This window comes from Copadichromis virginalis, linkage group LG22, assembly GCF_057382275.1.
Source record: "Copadichromis virginalis isolate Kocher_CV1m ecotype Utaka linkage group LG22, C_Virginalis_male_GT1.1, whole genome shotgun sequence".
Classification (NCBI taxonomy): Eukaryota; Metazoa; Chordata; class Actinopteri; order Cichliformes; family Cichlidae; genus Copadichromis; species Copadichromis virginalis.
Genome location: NC_140638.1, coordinates 19106055 through 19125502, shown reverse-complemented (window position 1 = coordinate 19125502; position 19448 = coordinate 19106055). Strand labels below are relative to the sequence as shown.

Below are 19448 nucleotides of genomic sequence, written 5' to 3'. Positions count from 1 at the left end.
GGCTGCCCACTGCTTCACTGAGTGAATGGGTCAAATGCAGAGAAAAACAAGTAATTTCCCCATGGGGATCAATAAAGTATCCATTATTATTATTATTATTATTATTTACACCACTGTAATATTGTGCTTAGTGATGTAGCCGCTCAATCATGGAAACCTATTCTGTGAAGCTCTCCAAGCACCGTTTGGAGCTCCTAAGAGCGACCCATTCTTTCACAAATGTTTATAGAGGCAGTCTTCATGCCCAGGTGCTTGATTTTATACACCTGAATCCTACGATTTGAATGGGTGACTGAATACTCTTGACAATATATTGCAGTCTGTTTGAATGACAGCACTGGAGGACTACAAGATGGATGTGTTCTGACTGAGGCCTGTTCAACACTGCAATGCAGGCTGATTATCAGTAAATTAGGACTTCTTCTCCACTGACCGTAGGAGGGTTTTCACTCATGCTCTTCCTATTGCGATCACATAATGAGCATAAACAGAGCAGGGAGTCAAAAATAATAGAGGCGGTTTTTGGTACACATTACTTAAATTGTTCCCGACTTCTTCCATTCAGCACTGCTGGTTTGTCAGTCCTTGCGATGCCCCATTAAGGTGCCAGCCTCATTAATCAGCCACATTTATGGGAGAAAGTGGAGCATCAGGACCAAACGCCCTGCTCCCCTCTCTTGACTCTTGCTGTGTAATTGCAGCCGTATCCATTCGGTAGACATCGAACACACGCTACGGCACAGAGGATCCTGTTTCTCGATTCAACATAACGAGAGTACCAGACACACAATGAAGCACAGCGGAGGCGGGTAAATTTTCAAAGTTTTTTTTTTTTTGTTCAGTTTGGTTTCAAAATAAAGATCACACAATTGTTTAGAGACAATCTACAACAGGAGTTACAAAAAATAGTTGCCCAGGCAATAAGCATACACAGGTTCTGTTAACTATACACATATGGTTACAGGTGTGCTCGTAGTAAATATACACAAGGCTGCTCCAAATGTACACCGCGCTGTGGCGGGCGGCCTCTCTCTCACCCAAAAGGACATGGACAGTATGATACAGCACTTACAGCACTAGAGAAAATGCCAAAAAACACAAGAGTCTCCTCTGTACAATCCACGCGTTTACCCCTGAAAACAGTCATGGGTAACTGAGGAGTTTGGGGGGAGAAGGGGAAGGGGGGGTTTAAATGAGTAAAAGTTATTTCTCCCACCCAGCCAGCGTACTCAAAACACATGACACATTTCATGGGGTAAAGCATTCCTATAAAAAGATCTTAAAAAAGGTCAAAAAGTCCCCCCCCCTCCCCACCAAAACAACAAACAAACAAAAAACAAACCAGAAGACACCACTAATCTATCCGAACGTGTCCAATTGGGAGTCGGCGGGAGATCGACGTCTTTAAGTTAAGCAGTGACGAGATAAAGATAAAACCAAGCGTGGCGAATCTTTGTACAAGTACAACGCTGTATAGAAAGGGCTTTTCAAAACAAAATTTGATATTACAATTTACAATATACAACAACTCATATGTCACAACCAAGGAGGTGAGAATATACACTGAAATGCACAGTTTTTTTTTTCCTTTTTTTTGTCCCCCAGAGTGAGATTTTTTTTCTTTTTTTTTTTCTTCTTCTCATACCAAAAAAGGGTGGTAAAGCACTTTTACATTACAAGGGTTTACAAATGTACAATTATACAGTCAGAAGTATGTGGTCACTACTAGGATACATTATAGATACAGATTCAACATCAAAAACCAGAAAAACTACAAAGTTTTATATATATATTTATATATATATATGCAAAGGTCTACACCAAGTATACACGTTATATTTATAGAAGCAAGACCAGAAAACGAATCTCCCATGCTAAATGATCTGTCTGCTGGTTAGCTGATGGTGGCGCGCGCGCATGTGTGTGTCTGTGTGTGTGTGTGTCTGTCTATGATTCGGGGACGTCAGACAAATTAAATACTCGTTCCATCTCATAGTGGTAAATAGCTAGAATGAGAGGAGGAGGAGGAGGAGGGGGCTCTAGGATTGTGTATGCAGCAGTAGCAAAAAGTGAAAGATTTATCTTTTGAGTTTATCAGAAGCAAAAAAGGAAAAAAAGAAAAAAAAAGAAAAGAAAAGGAGGAGTGGGGTGAGTAGAGTGGGTCTCACCTCTCCTTGTTCACCCCCTCCTGCCACCGTCGCTGCCTTCCACTGCACCCAGTTTACAGACTGGAGTCCAGTGGGGGGAGGGGTGCCAAAAATCCAACCACGAAAAAAAAAGAAGAAAAAACCCAACCCACCAACTAAGGCTGCCTGTAGCAACAGGCTCCTCCCGAAGGGTTGTCATGGAAACAGTGGTGGGAGGGGTACACGATGTCCTCTATGAGGATTTGGTGGGGTGAAGTGGGCATGATGCTTTCTGAAGGGTCAGACGAGGGGGTGGGTGGGGTAGACATGAAGGCATGAGGAAGGTGAGCTGAAGGGTGGGGAGGTGGTAGACATGATTTTGGGGTGGGGGAGGAGGAGGGGGTTCAGTTTACATGATGCCATTAGGAGGGCCGCAGAGAGGACCCAGGTCGACGCCGTTCTTCATGTAGTACTTCTCGAGCTTGGCGAGGATGTGTTTTCCATACGTGTACTTCCTCAGCGTGGAAATGTGAGGCCGGATCTGTACACACACACACGCACACACACACACGTTAGTCAAAAATTGATACAAATTTGCTCCTTTTCGAGTCCCCTTACATGCATGCAGACCTCACATCAGTGACGAGGCTGACATTAACTGAGGTTGATAGATGCCAGTCTATAAACCGACTGAGCAAACATTACTAGAAGAGTTAATAAATAAAGGAATAAATAAAACCCAGCTCTCTAATTTCACCCTCTGATTTGCACTCACTCGACACTTTGTTAGACACATCTGTTCAAGTGCCAATCACAAGGCTGAATAGATTTAGGCACGTAGACACAGCCAAGGCGAGCTGCTAAAGTTCAAAGTGAGCATCTGAATGGGATTTTCCTGCACAGCCATCTCTAAAGTTTACAGAGAAAATATCCAGTGAGCAGCAGCTCTCTGCTGAAAGTGCCTTGTCGATGGTAGAGGTCAGAGGAGAATGGCCAGGCTGCTTTAAGCTGATAGGAAGGCAACAGTAACTCAAATAACCTCTTGTTAGAACCAGGTATGCAGTAGAGCGCACTGTGTCAGTCCTGTCAAGTAAGAACAGGAAACTGAGGCTAGAGTTCGTACAAGCACATCAAAACTGGACAACAGAAGACTGGAAAAATGCCACCTGGTCTGATGAGTCTTGATTTCATTCGGATGGATGGGTCAGAATCCGGTGTAAACAACATGAAAGCACCAGCACTTGTTTATTCTACGCCACGAAGAATGAATGCAGCCCTGAAGGAGAAAGGGGGCCTAATCTGGCACTCGCGAGATGTACCTAATGAAGTGTCCGGTGAGTGTACGCATTAATGCAAACTTCACTGAAATGTTCTTTCCCATTATGGATGGAGGTCAAGCTAGCAGACATATTTGTACCTTAATAGCTTTAGAGGTAGTTGCTACTTGGACACAACAACAGAGTGCATTAGCTGGATGAGCTCTCATCAATCCAACCCACCTGCACAGTTTTGCATTAGTGACGGTTGGTTTCATTATAGTTTTGTTCGCGTTAGCGATCTAATTTGCTTAAAAAACAAACAAAAAAAAAAAAACAATTCACACTGCTGAATTTAAGACTGCTGAATTTAACCCTAGGGAAGCTGAAAAGCTTCCCTAGGGTTTGACATCTAGAGCTGAAACAAATAGTCTCGGATTTATAGGTTTTATAGCCGAGAACAGCTTCAATTTATTCACCTCTTATTCCTGTTCATGAGCTGAATTAAACCATCTTAAATCACTTTGAGCTTCGGGCTGTTTGGGGAATAAATGAATGTGCTGAACTTTACACCAACACCATAATAAAAATGACTATTTCCAACCTTTAAATCACAGATACTGCATTTGATTGCTCTAAAAAGGGTGAAATGTTCAATGATTATCCTTCAATTGTAACACAGAGCAGCGCTCTAAACGCCAGAAAACACCTCCTCATCCAGAAAATGTCAAAGCTATACAACAACGACTTCCCCATAAGTGACTGCAGTAAACACTGAACAAAAGAGGATTACAATCACATCTTTTATCCCAACATTTAGACGGGACGCACGATGACCCCTCTGGCCCCTTTACCAACCTTATGCATTACGATTTTGCGCTGCGTTGGCTCGGCCACATCGATCATCTTCTGCACCACATAGTTGGCGTACTGGTCCTTCATCATGGTGTATAAGGCACTGTGGGGGCCCTCAGTCAGGCTGCACACTTCATCTATCAGTACGGCCCGTTCTGCCCGTGACGCATGGGTAACACACTTCTCAACCACATTGCTGGAGAAAGGAGGAGGAGGAAGGGGGGACAGTGTTAATAAAAGCCACAAGAATAGAGGAGTGAGAACACAAGCAAATGTTTTCCCACACCAACAAGCCTGTCTCTGCATATGAAGTACCTGTAACCCAATTTGATCATTTCTGGCCTGAATTTTAAACAACAGCAGGTGACTTAAAGCTTAAAGAAGCTCCAAAATCACATTAGATCATCTACTCTGTAATGTGTGCCTATGGTGTAAATATAAAGGCTGTACCATGTTTGGTTCATGATCAAAGTGTCTGAGTAACAGATGTTATCATAAATATCGTAACGTCCCCCAGGCACAGAAAAAGTTCCTTATCTGATTGCAGGTGTGAAGAAACCAAAGGAAAACCTCTCAAACAAAGATGGAGCTGACAACGTGCGCACGTGTGTGTGTGTGTGTGTGTGTGCGCGTGCGTTGGTGTTTACCTGGCAAACTTGTGCTGGCTGAGTCCCAGTACATTGCCTCTGATCTCAGCCACAATTTTACTCTTATCCTCGGCTCTGCCATGCTCCAAAACGTGCTGGATCACGTAGTTGCCATATTGGTCCTAAATAAAACAAACCGCAGACACATTAACTAAAAACGTGAGAAGGACAGCTGGTGGCTCTGACGTCACATCAAACACAGCCAACTTCAGAAATCTGGAGGCTCCGAGAGGAGCTTTTTTCCCCCTCTTTGAGCTAACTTGAAATGTCGTTATCCTGAAAAATATAAAGCTGCAGTCAAAGACTGACAGCGCTGAGTGCCTCACCTGCACTAGCTGCTCTGTGTGCTGATGGAGCTCCTCCAATATGGGCAGCGTCTGCTCGGGGAGGCAGTGTTCGAGAATGCGCTGGATCACTCGGCAGCCGTAAGGGTGAGTGGAGAGGGCGAAGACCTGAGAGACGCGTGTAGTTGCACATTTTTAGTCATTCCGCTCACAATCGCATATCAACTCAAGCTCATTGAGGTGAGATGAACTCAAACTGTTTTCACTTATGGCGTACAAAGCGCCTCGAATTATCAGAGGCATACTTTTGCATACCCGGCCCACCCCTGCAGGGAAGGTGAAACACAGATTCCTGACATGCTTTCAGCTACACAAACAAATCTGAGCCACCGGGTACGAGACGTGCCGTTACACAACATGCAAATGCTCGAGAAGCAAAACACTCACACGGTGGTAACATTTACTGTCAGAGCGCCGAGTCGAGAAACCGAGACCTTTCATGTGTAGACAACAAAAGGATGATGCACGAATGATGCACGAACACACAATCTTTATTTTAACACTTTATGCTAATGTAACATTTAGCTTGTAGGTAGGTAGAAGATGGCTGTCGCCACTGGGCTGAGGTTTCTGTTGCCAAGGCAACATACCCTGTCCCTGAGAAGAAAAAAAAAAGAAAGAAAAAAAAAAGGCCTGAGCATGTGTGTCTATGTGCTTTGGCGGTGACAATATGCTCGCTGCCTTCAGGCAGCAGCAGCGAGTGTGTGTGGAGTCAGCCATGCGCTGGCGTGCTACAGTGACTGAATGTGGAAATATTTTTTTGTGCAGACCGACCTGTCCCTTAAAGGCTTCGATGATGAAGTGCAGCGCGTGAGGCTGGACACATTCGATACACTTCTGCACCACATGGTTACCGTTCTGGTCCTTTACGCACTTCAGCACGTGGCCGTCCAGCTCCCGCACCATCTCGCTCTGCAGAGACGAAGAAGAAGAAGAGAGGGACAGAGGGGAGGCGGAGTGAGGAGAGGGACAGTAATTGTTTGTGAGAAATCAAATATTGCCTGATGGCATTTTTCAGCCTCTCCTTCATTTTTCATTGCGGCTCACAGCCAGACAAATAACACTGGGCTTTTAACAGATGCCCTGCAGGAATCTATTGGGGTCTATTAAGCAAAGATGGATAACTTACTTCCTCACATACACACACAGAGAGACCCTATCCTAAAACACTGACTTCAAACTAAATTATTTCCTGTTGATATTCCTCTAGCTTTATCTGAATAGCACCAGTTTACATTTGCATATAAACTGTGGCGTCTTTAGCTTCATTCAACGCTGATGATAGAGTGCATACAAGGAGCCTGCTGTTTCACAAGGGAGCGCCAACATAAAAGCTCAGCGTACCTCTTCATCGATGCTGCATTCTGCTGTATAAATAGAAATGTGTTATCTATGAGCAATGTGCTCTCACTCACAGCTGAATTATCAGCACGTGGATAATAGATGTGCTAACAAATTGGGACACTAGGATATTTCCCCCTTTTCCCCCCCGCCTTCAACAGAAATCCAAGCGCAGCAGAGTTGTGACAGGATAGATTTATTTAGGGTCATGTTTACACGCTCACAAGTGTACTTACAATAACCTGCTGATCCGAGGGGATGAACTCCAGAGCTTTCTGAATGACCCTGCAGCCGTACATCTGCAGGGCCAGAGACAGCACGTGACCTCGGATTCTCTCAGCGAGAGCCAGCTTCTGGTCCAGGCTGCCAAACTGAAACGCACAAACAAAATGAGCCTCTAATCCTTTTGACAATATGCAACACCACACATGTAAGCAAAATCAGACAGGCTACAGAAGCTATTAAAGCTAGGCGTGGTTCTGAAGAATAATCGACTGAGACTTTCCCATAAATTTAACGTTGGTGTTTCAAAGGCACACGCAGCACAGCATCAACTGCACACACACCTCAAAGAACTTCTGGATGACGTAATTCCCAAAAACATCCACCATGAGCTGGTAGGCCGCCTGCAGGATCTCGCTGAAGACGAGCTGGCGCTCTGCTGAACTGGCTCGCTCCAATTTCAACTGGATAAACCTTTAAAAGAGAACGAGGATGAATAAAAGTATATCTTTTAAATTAAGTTCGACAAACATCTTTTGTTCTGTTTTTCCCCCCTTCTTTTTCCTGTCTGCAATGTATACAAGCCTCATGAGAAAATACACAGACTCTTCTCATAAAATCAACCAAGTGCATAAAGGGGATTTACAAAGTTTAGATGAAACTGGAGATGAAGACAAACACGTCAGAGCAATAAAGCGAGACAGATGTCCTGAGACAGAACTGAGAGAGAAGTGCTCCAGTTTCTTTAACCTGAGGGACAGTCGGAGTGGAGACGGTCCAAAGAGGGAGCTGAAGGAAGTGAGCAGCCTGTGAGGTGAAGAGATGGATGCCCGGCGAGGAGAGAGATAAAACAGACTGAGATGGTGGAAAGAAATTGTCTGGGACGTGCAGATTGGGCATGTTGATATGTTCACAGATGACTTCAGCAGAAAAGTCTGCACATGTCTGGACTGCGTCACAGTGTCGGGCAGTGATGGTTCAGTGACAACACTTTTCTGTCAGTATCAATGTTTAATATAGAGGTTACTTCATGAAATTAAAGAGCTTAATCGCCAATTTTGTCTTCCTTACACTGGCTCCTCATAAAGTTTAGGGTTCAATTTAAAAATCTGGTGATCACTTCATAGCACAACACGTTCAAATGTCTCCATACATCAGTGAACCACTACAATCATGTTGGCTGTACATAGATCCAGTGACCTAAGATCTGTTGACACTGTTAATACCTTTACTTTAACAGAAGCTTAGGATGCACCGTTTCAGACGTGGCTTTATTTATTTTAATCGATTTATACCATTTTAATTCTAATTACTCTGTATTGAAAAGCACTTTGTAAATTTTGCTCTTGAAAAGGACTCTTCAGTCACACACCAACTGTCAGAGATCAATATGTGAGAAATAAACCTGCCATGCAAGTACATTATCGATGGGCACTGCTACAGCTCACCTGGCTGAGAAGGTGACCTCCCCCTGTGCTAAACCCACGACCTCGTCCCACTTCTCTCTCCAGTCTTCATTGTCCTGTCTACTAAAAATTCTCTGTATAAGTTAATGTGTCTAAAGACAAATAGACTCAATGGCCTGATAAATTTGCAAGTTATTACTTGAAATTCAAGCACAAGCGATGATTTGGTGTGTTTAAACTGCTGGTAATACAAAATGAACAGGCTGGAGGCTTCAGAGTCTACAAACACCCACCGCGAACGATTAATTGCTAAAGCGGCTGGTATATTAATCGTGCAGCACATCATTAGTCGCAGCCACAGACAGACTTTACTTTTTGTGTCTACTTTTTCATTACAACTTAACTGGCACTAGTGGTACGCCTAAAAGTTGACGTTTCACAGTAACACATCCTGTCACATACTTGTTGTGTGGTATCCTATTAACCTGCAGTTATTGGGGCCTCCAACTGACTGCCATTACTCATGGGACAGACTTTCGGGGGAATTCAAAGGTGTTATTTTATACTGGAGGTAACTGCCCACACGTACCTGCTGCCGTGCTGATCCTGGCTGAACTCCATGATGTGGCCGGCGATGTCTCGGAGCTGCAGGTTGGGATAGCGGTTGTTCCTGAAGTCCTCGAGCAGGCGGCTCCGGCCTGATGGCATCACGTCCGACATGCCGTAACGTAGCCGTGATGATGGGAAGAGCTGGCTGCTGGGGGAAAAGAGGGAGGAGCCCGAGCTGGCGGCGTTGCGGTACTTGGCCTCGGCTCCTGGAGCTGCGGAGATGAAACGCCCACTGCCATTGGTCAGGCCTCCTGAGGCGTCAGAGAGAAAGGGGACTGTCACAAAGTCAAATGAAGAGAATATGAACCTAAAAATACATCACACACAAATAAGTACCAATAGGTACTACAACAGTAAACGCAAGTTATACAATGAACATCATTCAGCCTCTGTCTGACACAGAATTAGCTGAAAATATATGGAATTAATCCTTGAAGTTGAGCAGTAGATATTACTACTCAAAAACCTGTGTTCTTAGATAAACTTGGTGTCTAGCTGAGCATGTCAGTGCACGCTTGTTTCCTTCCTTTGAAAAAAAACAAAAACAAAGAAGTTCTTTCTGATTGGTTGAATCTGTACAGAATGACAAATCTGATGCATGTGAATGAATATGCCACAGCTAGGTAATCCATCCGAGTCATAATGAAGCCTCGCCCTGACTGTCAGTTTGTTTAATTATCATTCCATCAACACTGATTTGCATTAAAATTCACTCTGCCGACTGTCAATCACGCAAAACAAAACACTGCGACACAATTTATAATTAGTCCCTCAAAACATGCTGCCGTACAAATCTTCAGCTCCATTTGTTAGTTTGGAAAACTGAACAACGGCCGCTTCTCAATTAAGCCAGACACATCTTTTACTAGAATAAACTCTAAATGATGCATATTTGTTTACATTATTGTAAAGCTTTAAAAAAAGTTCTGGTAAGTTAAGTAAAGAAACCATCAACTGATAAAACATCATTATAAACCAGCAGCACTCCTAATTAACACAACATCCAGAGAAAAGATGCTTACCAAGATTGAGGTTGGATGAGGAGCTGTGATTGGACAGGGAGGGTGGAGGTGTGAGGGAATGGGAAGGCCCCTGGTTGGGTAAAGGCATGCCCACAGGGCCAGGGGATGGACTGAAGCCCAGGGTGCCGTTGTAAAATCCTCCATGACCAATCGGGGTGAGGCTGGAAGGTGTGCGTTTATACAAATCGCTGTTGCCTGTCAATGAGTCCCGTCTTGAGCCACTGCCACCACTCGAGTTGGCCACTAGAGGGAGACAAAGATATGAATTCAATCAGGTTATCTGTTTGTATTTATCAGTAACTGTTATTCAGTTTAACTACTCACAGCTACATTATACATTGGCAACAATGTTCCCTCTAATTTTTCATGTGTCTGAGCGAACACACAAACTCCCTGAGCGGTCCCTTGGACCACTGTGAGCAACAGCAGACGTGTGCACTGTGGTCACGCCAGCATCGAATCCATCCAAGTTACATGGTTTATTAAAATAATCAAATTACAGCATTTACATTTATGTTAGACTACTTTTAATTAACTGCTTTAGCCCACTTACAATGAAAATGTAAACAAATCTTGTTCATGACCTGTGTAGCATGTTAACACTATTGGGAGTAAAAATAACTTGAACTCCAATTTTGAAAACAAAACTTTCTCTCTCTCTCTCTCTTTTATAAAGCTCTGACTTGTATTATGAGTCTGTGGTCTGGGAGAGAGTCCTGTAACTCTCTGTCTGCAAAATACAGTATATAATGATACAATGCTGGGCAATTAATTATATAGTTACTTCTTTAAAAAAGTAACTGAGTTACGCAAACAACAACGTTTTTTGTAGCCGTTTACCTAAAACTGTAGCCAAGGCGTTTTTTTAAATAAACATTTCAAACTATTTACAGAACAATCAGCTGTTCTGCATCAAATTTGATGCCACACAAATTATTTGTGCCACTCCAAAAAATAATTTCTTTCCACTATAAAGGAGAACAACAGTCTGATACCTGCAGGCCTGACAACAGCAGATGTATCACTCCTGTAACACCTGTAACATTCAGCAGTCGCCTCATTGTTCTGACACACACAACAAAACTATTGACTACACTACACACTAACTACACAAGACAACACACTAACTTTAGACTCCAAACACGCTAAACTTTGCAAATCTCTCACATCTCAGAACACCGCTGTCACTCCTAAAACTTCCCCCCTTTCTAAACAACTAGATGCCACGTTACCATATCATTTTTTGATTGATCGGCATGCTACATTTTTCCACCAATAGGAAAGGGTGGGGTATTTTGGTTTTGCTCGCAGGCGGAGAGTGCTTTCGAACATTTTCCTTATAAAACGCAGTTTTTACCGTTTCTTCCCGCAGTAAATATAAACAACGATAGTATTCAGGAAAAAAAAAAAAAACACTGCAGAAATTTTTATCATAACTCTGGTTTTACGCGGCCTATCAACATAATTTAAAAACTGGTATAAAGTTCACACTTTTTCCATCAATTGTTCGTCTGTCCTGCTCACATCTCCAATGGTTGTACATGTTGTTATTAACGTGGCTTCACTCCACATCAGCCACGCCGCTTTGCTAGCTAAAACACCGGTGTCGGCACATAAGGACGCTGTCATAGCCTGTCGACGACGCTGATTAGCTGTGTATATACGAATGTGAATCGCATCATTGGCTGGACTATGGGATAAGGTGGCATCGTTCTAATCCCATACGGGAGCAGCCAGTCACTTACTGACTAACACTGCAAAACAGAATTGTTAAAGTATTCATTTTAATTTCAATTCAGGTTAGATTTTGTTTCTATGCGCAACGCAGATTTTCTGTGCAATTGCACACGCGCGCAGCTTAGAGGGAACATTGATTGGCAAGTCACTTAGATTTATTTTAAAAGACCCCAAAAGAACCAAAGATATCATGTGGAAAGAGTGCATTCCCACCTGCAGTGCCAAACCCTCCCAGCGTGGCCCCCAGAGTGGCACCGAGAGAGGATGAGGCTTGCTGGCTGAAGCCCAAGGAGGCAGACCCTGGTCCAGGCTGGGCAGAGCCTTGTGAGAACAGAGAGGAGCTCTGGGAAGAGGAGCTAAGGGACGAGGATCCGTAGAAGGAACTTCCTCCCAGAGCGCCACCGGGGCCACCCTGCTGCTGAGGCTGCTGGGATGTCATGGCACGGAAAGGACCGTTAGCCCCGCCACCAAGACCGCCGTTGGCACCACCAGCAGAGGCTGCTGCAGCAGCAACTGGAGACGGGAAACAATCCAAGTCAATCATCTCATAAAGCAACAAAAAATTTATATTGTGTTAAGTAAACGCGTCGTTGAAGATAATCGTAAGATTGATTTCTTTTACTTCCCTAACAATGCTTTCAATCACCTCCATCAGTGACGTAAACCTTGCTTTTTAAAACTCAGTAACACTCCCTCATGGGAACTCCTTGTGCAAATCTAAGTCCAGACTTGAAAGTACATAGTCACAATCCCATAATTGCGTGCTCTGGTTAGATGGGACATTTAGAACATGTTGTTAAAGGCCACAATATGTAATCTGCTGTTTTGTGTGCATGACAGTCTCGTTTATTGCAACAGAGGCAGGCTGGGCTTCTGACCACACGCTCCAAGTGAGCTGCTAGTTTACCTGCTTGTGCTGCAGAAGGCGATATGATGACGGAGGCGGGGGCCATGAGGCGGACGGGGCCACTCCTGGCTCCCGTGTTGACCACCAGGGCCCCTGTCTGATCATAGTAGGCTGCGGGCGCCAATACTGGATACCCTGAGAAAGAAGATTTTGACATGTTTCTTTCATATAGATGACGGGCGGCAGTAACGCATAACTGAGCTGTTTATAGTTTTGCACTCACCGGGTACTCCTGCTGCTAACCCCTGCCCAAAGGCGAGGGCTGAGTTGACTGCTGCTGCTGCCACCAGCTGGTCATTTTGCTGACCCTGTTGCCCTTGGCTAGGGGTCAAAGGTCGCTGATTTCCTCCAGCACGCATCACCTTTAGAAAGTAAGAAAAGCAAAATTCTGAATTTGTTCCGTGTAGAATAAGAAACAAAGCTCAACCGCACAAATGGGAGAAGAACAAGTAGCAGTTCCCTGATTTGCTTATAATCATTTAATAATCAATGAAGAGGTCTTTGTCTAAATGCACTTTTTAAACTGGCATGAGAGACGAGCGCTCACAGAAATATTTTGAGCCGGTGGGAGCCCGTGTGTCAGTTTTCTGTCGGACAGTCAACTGACCTGCTGTTGGTTCTGCTGGCCCTGGCCTGCTGCCTGCTGATTGGCTGAACTGTTGGCTGCAGCAGCCTGCTGCTGGAAAAGGTTGGCTGGATAGACACCCCAGGGGGTCACACCGTAGTACTGGGGGGGCATCACTGCTGGACCTAGACACAAAGAGATACACAAAGTAGCTTTGAGATATGGCAACAGTGTCCATATTTATGGATCAACATATGAAAATTACATTTTTGTTTTGCATTTAACAGAAATCTAAACGGAGGTGACAGCGCGTCTAAAAAGAAGAACGTCTCACCGAGTGTAGCTGCTGCTGCTAGGCCCGCTGCGTATGGGTCTGTCCCTGGCGGCGCAGCACTGATGATGTAAGGATTGGGCACAAATGCTGGAGCCAGACCTGGAAAACACAAGGAGGGTAAAGGTGGACCAGGGCAAAAGGGCTTTACATAATACATGAAGGAAAATCACAGGACTTGTTGTGAAGCTATGGCATAACTACTTAAGAGACTCGCAACGATGTCATATTTACTAATCAAATCTCAGTCTTTAAGGCATTATTTTATTTTAAACTGAAAGACAAACAATAAAAACAGCCAGTCTATACACCGAGCCGGGGGGTCAAGCTTTGCAAACATTAGTGGAAACCCTGTGCTACGAATACAAATATACCAGAAGAAGAAGCTGGCCAATCATCATGAAATGCATGTGACTGTTTGTTTTTGGGTAGTTCAAAGATAATGCGTGCGTGAAGCCATACAACCATCTGACATGCAGTTTAGACAGACACACTTACCAATGTGAGGCTGCTGTGCGGCTGCCAGTGCGTACTGCTGTTGCTGGGCTGCTGTTAACTGCTGCACTGCTAGGGCATTGTTTCTCTGAAACAGCTGCAAACAGCATGAAGAAAGGTGAACCATAGGTGAGCTGAGTGCTGTTAACACACGCTAAATAACTCCTCTGTCTGGTGATCTTACCTGCTGCTGGTTAGTGTAATCAAATAGGCCCACAGTGGGTGCAGAGTCCATGGGCATCTGAGAATTGTAGTCAAACTGAAGCGGCTCCATCACAGACTCCATGGGGTCCATGGTAACACCACCTTGTTCCACGCCAGAAAAGTCATCAGGAGGTTTGGGAACTCCGCCACCTCCCAGGGGTGTCAAACCCTCAGGCCCTACGCCCCCGGGACCACCCAGCAGATCACCCTCTGGGCCGGGAGCCGGCATGCTGCCCGGGGGGCGACTGCATGGAGCAGAGGTTCGGTTAATATCTAAAGGGTACCAATCATTTCTCTAAGGTGTGGGTGTGTGTCCTCTTGTGTCACGCAGATTTTTACCCAAACTCTTTGACGTCCACGTCGAGGCCGTTCTGTACAGGCAGCCCATTCGGGTTGATGACATCGCTGATCACATCAGATTCACCTTCCGTTAACTCTTTTAGTTTCTCTCCCTCAAACGTCGTCTTTGGCTTCTCCCTCTTTTCCTCCTCCACCTCTCCATCCCTCTGACCCTGTGTGACGGAGAGAAAATGATACAATGAGACCAGATGCACAGTGTTGCTCCTCTGCTGTACACACAGAGGAAGGCGCAGGAAGGACAAAGTGACACTGACAAAAACTACACGTTGTCAGTGGGAGAAAATGACACAATGGGCGTGTGTGGCAGTTACAGTTAGCATGATCAGGGAAACAGAAGTGTTTGAGTAATGACACTTACATAGGGTCCTTTTCGAAGACAGGAATCCAGTTTGTCAGCCGGTGAGGAGGACAGAACGTACTCTACCATGCTAACCCCGAGCCCTCCGCTCTCAGACCGTGGAGACATCACAGAGCCCACCCCGACTTCACCACCGCCATGGAAACCTTGCCCTGGCCGACGGGACACCATGATTGGCTGAGACACCGAGTGATCTGCCGTGAGAGGAACAGAGAACGACACATTTACTCAGCAAACTGTGCAAGCAAAAAGTAGCAGTTTTCAAAACAGATGGCTTGAAGATTTTTCAATAGAAATGATCATCCGGAGCAGTAACAACATGTTCAGCTGTTACAGATGTGCTGGGCGAAATAACAAAGCTCCTGATGTATTTGATAGATTCATAAGAAATTAGGATATCAGCAATATCAAATAATCTTAATCCACTTACACACAGTGCACAAAATCTGAGTAACTTAAACTCAACGTTGGGCCTGTGTAGGCACTATGGCAGATTTCAGTAACTTAATCAGTGCTGTTGGCAGCTTCTCACACACATACAGCAGAGCGCATGTAACCACATGCTGAAACAAGCACTGGCAAAGGGGAAGGTTCCAGTTTCATTACATACTGCACATCACTTTTATTTACCGTATTTTTCATTTTATTTATGTACTGAGGAAGTTTTGGTGTTGCTAATAAATCTGATACAGCCATTCCCACACGTGCACCAGAACTTTCCAAGACCTCTCTTAACAGAAATGTACGGGGAAAATGTTCTGATGCTGTCACATCAGACATTAGCCGGCTCATCCAACAGCTACTAGCTCCCTAAAACAAAACCTGCATGAAATCCATGCTGGATTGAGTAGATGTGTGAATAGCATGGCTAATAGTGAAGTACATTCACTGGTATAGCGTGCATAAATTCTGCCATGTGACATGTGAGAAAAATATCTGTAGAAATATTCCTGAGCTGATTCTACAGAAACTGAAGTGCATATGTGGAAACGGCTCAAAGTTTTAACTAATTTATCTCATTTCATTTACTCATCAGCTTTACCAAAAACATCAAATCAATGTGTTATAACTCAATTATTCATTGGATATTGTCTGAAAGCGTTTTCAGTTTTCACAGGACTCTACGCAGCCCTGTAAAAAGCTAAGCACACTATGATTAACAAGGTTGTAGCAGAAATAGCCCGAAGTCTCTCACACCGTTGTGGGAGGGGGGTTTCACCCACACTTCAGTTCATTGAGGTTTGTGGGCATTTGTTTGTGACGCTCTCCTGAGGTCCTGTCACAGCATTTCAATCAGGCTGAGGTCTGAACTTTGGGCCATTGCAACGCCTTCATTCCTTTCCCCCACCTCACTCATTCTGTTGTAGAGTTACCTTTGTGGTTGGGATTACTGTCCTGTTGTTGCATTTTGTTTTTGCTGAACAGGCACTGTGCATTACAGCCAAACATCTACACTTTGATCCAGAAGTCTTGTGGTTTGTTCAGATGCAAATTTGCAAAGCTTTAGAGAGAGACTTTCTCCTGGCAGCCCTTCCAAATCATGCCAAACTTGTTCAGTCTTTTTCTGCTAACGTGACATACTAACTGAGGCCTGCAAACCAAAATGTAGCGCTTGTTTGGGTTTTGCTTACTTTCTTTGAGCATTGTTGTGGTGGTGGTGGTAGGTGGGGGTGGGGAATTTGCTAGGATTGTGCAAACACACACCTGAATCCTCCAGACAAGCAAACTGACAAAACTTGTTACTGATCTGTTAAGTGCATTTGAATAGCAGCACCCAGCTGTTCCTGACCCACTTAATTCTTATGGAAGGTGTGTTTAGTTTTTTTTTTTTTTCTTCACAAGACTGCAAAGAGTAATGTGAAAAGCATTTTTACATGACTGTAATTCATAAAAAAATTAGAATACAAAATGATTTTTTTCCCTTTTTTTCATGAACCAGTGAGTATTTGACACTCTAGAAATGAGCTAACACGCGTCAGCATTTTTTCCCGGTGCAGACATGATGTACGAGGTGCGCCAGATGACTTGTAAAAAGCCGGGATATTTCTTTTGTCATCCCGTCTACAGAAATAACCACACTGTGTTAATTTGATACAACAGGAATCTCAGATCTCGACATGATCTGGGAGAACACAAGAGATCTCACTCTGACATCAGCCTTTGAGTCTGGCAGGAAACTAAATATATATTTTCCAAACACCTGACAGTGATTGTTTTGGTCGTTTTTGTGCTTAAGTGGGGGGAAAAAATGCATTCACTCCAACCTTCTCCCTACAGCCATGGCACAAACAGATCCCAGGACGGCAAATACCTGAAGCCCCCCATGCACTGTCCCTCCACTGGTCCAGGAAGATCCCCTTTGGTCCATCCTTCCCAGAGTCATCTGTTTCCCAGAACTTCTTACCAGTTAGCAGCTGCTGCAGAGACACAAGACAATGAAGAAATGAAACAGGTGGCAAAAGAAATGATGAGGTTACACAGATATTGCTGGCAGATGGGAGAACAGGCAAACTAAAAATCAATCCATACAGAACAGGAAGTTTGTACAAGCAGAGCTCTGAGTAGATGGCAAAGACTACAAATGGGCAAACTTCTTTTTTTGTTGCTGCAAATAGTCCGTTCTTGTGTTTCCAGCAACATCTGTACTTCGACCCTTGACTGAACCCCCCCGAAAAAACAAACAAGAACAGGTCATTCTAACTGGATGAGTCAATCAAAAACATAAACTGCTTCTGCAGCAACAAAAACTAGCGTAGAGGAACAAACAGGAGCTCGATGTTCCTGCTGGGAACAGCTTCATGCTTGGATTCAAAAGAAATTCTTGCACCTTATCAGCAGTTCAGTTGTTTATCTTCATCTCTCCTCGGTTTTTATTACACCCAGTGATAGTTTTCTTTTTTTCACAGTAAAAAAAAAAAAACTTTTGAAACTAATCTGATGTGCATCTTCTGGCTAGAGGGGGCAAAAAAATCCATTTATAGTTAAAAAACAAAGATTACAGAGTCATTTTTGTAAGCTTTTAATAGTCACTCTCACTACTGATATATTACAGTGTATAGCAGCAAAACAGTAATCAAGCAAGCCAAAACTAACTGCAGGCACTGGCCCAACATTAACAGACTTACTGAGTGCAAAATACAAAACAAATAACAGCCGGTCCAACGAGCTCGAATTAATAAGCATCTCTGCTCAATCTCTTCTCGGCTTTCAGAGCTTTTCAGTCTCAAAAAATACAACCCAACACCGCTTTTAGCTCATAAGCAACTGATCCATTTCTATTTTTTTTTCCTCTTGGATTTCCTGCTATTCAAGTTTGACTCACTCCCGGTAATCCATCATGTTTCTATTCAGCCAAATGCCCAAGCTACAAAATACAGGGCAGGCGGTTTAATGTCGCAGTGTTGATCCACGGCATCTGCCCTCATCAGAAGCACTCATTTCAACCTAAATTTAGAAGTGCAAACATGAGCAACCAGCCTCAATGCTTCATTATTGGCAGAGGTCACCATCTTCTTCACAATAAGTGACCCTGATTCATCAACTCTTGTCTCACCTCTCCCATAGCGCGTCCCTCAAGAGCGAGAGCCTGGAAGTCATGGTTCAGCTCGTCCATGGAGCGCACCTGCAAACAGAAAGCAAATGAGACTGTCCATTCAGCTAACACTTATCAAGGACTATCAGGACCATGTTAAGAAAATAGATATATATTAGTGATCATTTTGAGAAAGCTGTGGAGATTAAATCTGTCATTTCAACTCAAAGAACTGCCACGGCTGCTAAACCCTCAACAAAAGCCCCTTGTGCAGATGAGTTAGTTACTTTAGAGTTTTAGTTACAAGGAAATTATTTCCCTTTTAGCACATATACTTATCACCACACTGTGTTTAAGGACGCTGAAAAAGATGGTGCAGAGAGATGCATCGGGTGAAATGAAAAAAAAAAACGCCCCGAAACTTTCACAAACGTGGAAGAGTTGGAGGGATTTGTGAAAAAAAAGAAATAGCTGGCAATGGACAGATGCAAGGATACCGATGGTTACACCGCCGTGTAATAAAGATGATGTATGTTGCATCACAAGACAACATGACAGCTGATCAGGTTGTGTCACTAACTCATCTACACAAAGGCATTTTGTAGAGGTTATAACAGCCGTGGCAGCTCTTTAACTTTGGCAGTGTTACCAGGTCACTAACAAAAAATTTGATTCCTTTAATGTCTCTGCTGTATGTTGCCACTTGTGCAACATTAACACACACACACACACACACACACACACCTGGCTGTCATGGATGTTGTCTCCAGTGGGCCAGCGATGTTTGCCGGGCTGTTCGCCATGCTGCCGCTGGAAGAAGTAGTCTACCATGGCATCGTCCTGGGAACGTCCAGCGCCCGCCACACCCTGAGAGACACAAGTACACACATGCACATTACCCTGGAATTACTGGTAACAGCAACCAGAACACAGTGCCTGAGAAAGACTGCAAACGTTATTCACCAGAGCTGAACATGCTGAAAATATACACAGAAACCAGAGTTCTTATTGTTTTGGGGGGGTTTTCCTAATTAGTTATTTTATGTTTTATTTTGACTTTTTGTTTTTAATATAGTTCAGTTTCACTTTTCAGAGTGAATTTCCTTCTTTCAGTTTAGTTTTTATTGTTTA

At 43.9% G+C, this 19448-nt stretch overlaps 1 protein-coding gene across 4 annotated transcripts in view; it reads right to left on the bottom strand.

Moving 5' to 3' along the window:
• Positions 1-810: 810 nt before the first annotated feature.
• pum1 (pumilio RNA-binding family member 1) overlaps positions 811-19448 on the bottom strand; it is a 28071-nt gene continuing 9433 nt past the window's right edge. The window contains exons 3-23 of one of the 4 annotated variants that reach the window (XM_085445167.1): positions 19062-19184; positions 18339-18407; positions 17097-17202; positions 14786-14979; positions 14407-14579; positions 14048-14312; positions 13867-13960; positions 13372-13470; positions 13080-13222; positions 12696-12834; positions 12473-12607; positions 11779-12078; positions 9829-10071; positions 8787-9081; positions 7136-7265; positions 6806-6940; positions 6003-6140; positions 5211-5336; positions 4885-5006; positions 4241-4433; positions 811-2667 (exon numbers count right to left, since the gene is read on the bottom strand). In XM_085445167.1, the coding sequence (XP_085301293.1) occupies positions 2536-2667; positions 4241-4433; positions 4885-5006; positions 5211-5336; positions 6003-6140; positions 6806-6940; positions 7136-7265; positions 8787-9081; positions 9829-10071; positions 11779-12078; positions 12473-12607; positions 12696-12834; positions 13080-13222; positions 13372-13470; positions 13867-13960; positions 14048-14312; positions 14407-14579; positions 14786-14979; positions 17097-17202; positions 18339-18407; positions 19062-19184 (3354 nt within the window). In that variant the 3' untranslated portion in view covers positions 811-2535. The remainder of the gene's footprint in view (positions 2668-4240; positions 4434-4884; positions 5007-5210; positions 5337-6002; positions 6141-6805; positions 6941-7135; positions 7266-8786; positions 9082-9828; positions 10072-11778; positions 12079-12472; positions 12608-12695; positions 12835-13079; positions 13223-13371; positions 13471-13866; positions 13961-14047; positions 14313-14406; positions 14580-14785; positions 14980-17096; positions 17203-18338; positions 18408-19061; positions 19185-19448) is intronic. The other 3 variants (XM_085445168.1, XM_085445171.1, XM_085445169.1) reach the window with 3 other exon arrangements.